This window comes from Saprolegnia parasitica (genome assembly GCF_000151545.1).
Source record: "Saprolegnia parasitica CBS 223.65 unplaced genomic scaffold supercont2.6, whole genome shotgun sequence".
NCBI classification, from domain to species: Eukaryota; Oomycota; class Saprolegniomycetes; order Saprolegniales; family Saprolegniaceae; genus Saprolegnia; species Saprolegnia parasitica.
The window spans coordinates 717,432-719,006 of NW_012156400.1; the positions used below are offsets into that span (position 1 = coordinate 717,432).

The window sequence follows — 1,575 nt, forward strand, 5'->3', positions numbered from 1 at the left end:
TTCCAGCCAGGGTACATTTTGGTGTACCCTTGGTTCCAGCCCTCTACAAGCTGCTCCAAGACCACCGGCGCCATGCCTGGGCAACCGAGTTGAAGCCTCTGGACGCGCTCTGGTCCCTGCATCACCTGGATCTGATCACGCCTGCAGCGACCAGCCTGGTGCGCCGGCTTTTTCCGCCACCAACGCAAGTTCGTCGAACTCCGCACGGCCAAGTGATCTTGAACCTGCCGAGTGGCTGCATCTTGGCGCACGGAGATCACGCACTACCGGCACCGTAATATGTACGACATACCAGCATCCGCAGCTCATCAAAATCCAGCACGACAGGCGCACTGGCCGTCCGTGCTCACGAGTCCCGCGCAAAGTGCTTAGGTACCAGCTGTCGTTGCGATCGATACCCTCTTTAAAATGGCCTCTCCTCTTCGTCTTGGTTCAAGTGCGCAGAAAAAGCCTCGGTGTATGCGAGATATGGCTGGATGATGTGCCATGATGCAGACATAGGTTACGTGCACACTTCAACGACATGATTCAGCGCATCCCTCAAGTACCGTACCGGTACAGGTGCTAGTACATCAAAGTATGTAGAGCCCTACACCTAGTTTATAGGCCCTTGGTGACACGTCAAAATAGTTGGAACCAAGGGTACACCAAAATGTACCCTGGCTGGAACCAAGGCAAGTGCCTTAACAAGGCATTGGTACTGTACTATTACTGAGCTTGTCGAATGGTTCCCATAGCGCTGGGTGGGCGACGTGCAATGATCGTTCATTCCAAGTCGGCTCGGCTCAGGAACCCACCCACGTGCCAATCAAACTCAAGCGCAGCGGGTCTCAGAGATCGTTGCCGCCACGGACTCTAGTCTGCTCGACGTCCGTGGCTTCCTCTTCGCTATACCGACGCGACGACCCCTCCACTCGCACACTCACACACGCAATATACATAGTGTTGATCTCTTACGCCGACTTTTTCTGGATGCAGTTGTACGCCTTGAGCCGCGTCGCGTTGATGCGAATGAAGCCTTGCGCGTCGCTCGGGTTGTACTCGATGTTGGCGCCGCCGCCTTCCATGTCCATGCTGGCGAGGTCGGCCGAGTAGAGCGCGACGTCCGAGTAGCGGCCCGTGATCGTGACGTTGCCCTTGTAGAGCTCGACGTCGACGTGGCCCGCAATCGCCTTTTGCGAAAATGCAATCGCGTGCCGGACAAAGTCCATCTCGGGCGCAAACCAAAAGCCGTTGTAGCAAAACTCGGCAAACTTGACGCTGAGCGCGTCGCGGAGCTTCATGACCTCGCGGTCCATGCAGAGACCCTCGAGGTCCAGGTGCGCGTCGCGGAGGATGGTGCCGCCCGGCGTCTCGTACACGCCGCGGCTCTTGATGCCGACGAACCGGTTCTCGACAATGTCGATGCGGCCGACGCCGTGCTTGCCGCCGAGACGGTTGAGCTCGAGAAAGAGCTCGAGCGGGTCCGTGAGCACGGGCGACGACGGCGTCGTGAGGTTGGCCACCTGGACCGGCACGCCGTTCTCAAACGTGATGCGGATCTTCTCGGCCGCGTCCGGCGCCACCTTGGGGTCG

At 58.5% G+C, this 1,575-nt stretch overlaps 1 protein-coding gene across 1 annotated transcript in view; it reads right to left on the minus strand.

The window, feature by feature from the left end:
* Positions 1-953: 953 nt before the first annotated feature.
* SPRG_19437 (argininosuccinate synthase) overlaps positions 954-1,575 on the minus strand; it is a gene marked incomplete at both ends in the record, with an annotated part of 1,269 nt that continues 647 nt past the window's right edge. Inside the window, one exon of the mRNA XM_012341277.1 lies at positions 954-1,565. Coding sequence (XP_012196667.1) covers positions 954-1,565 — 612 coding nt within the window. The remainder of the gene's footprint in view (positions 1,566-1,575) is intronic.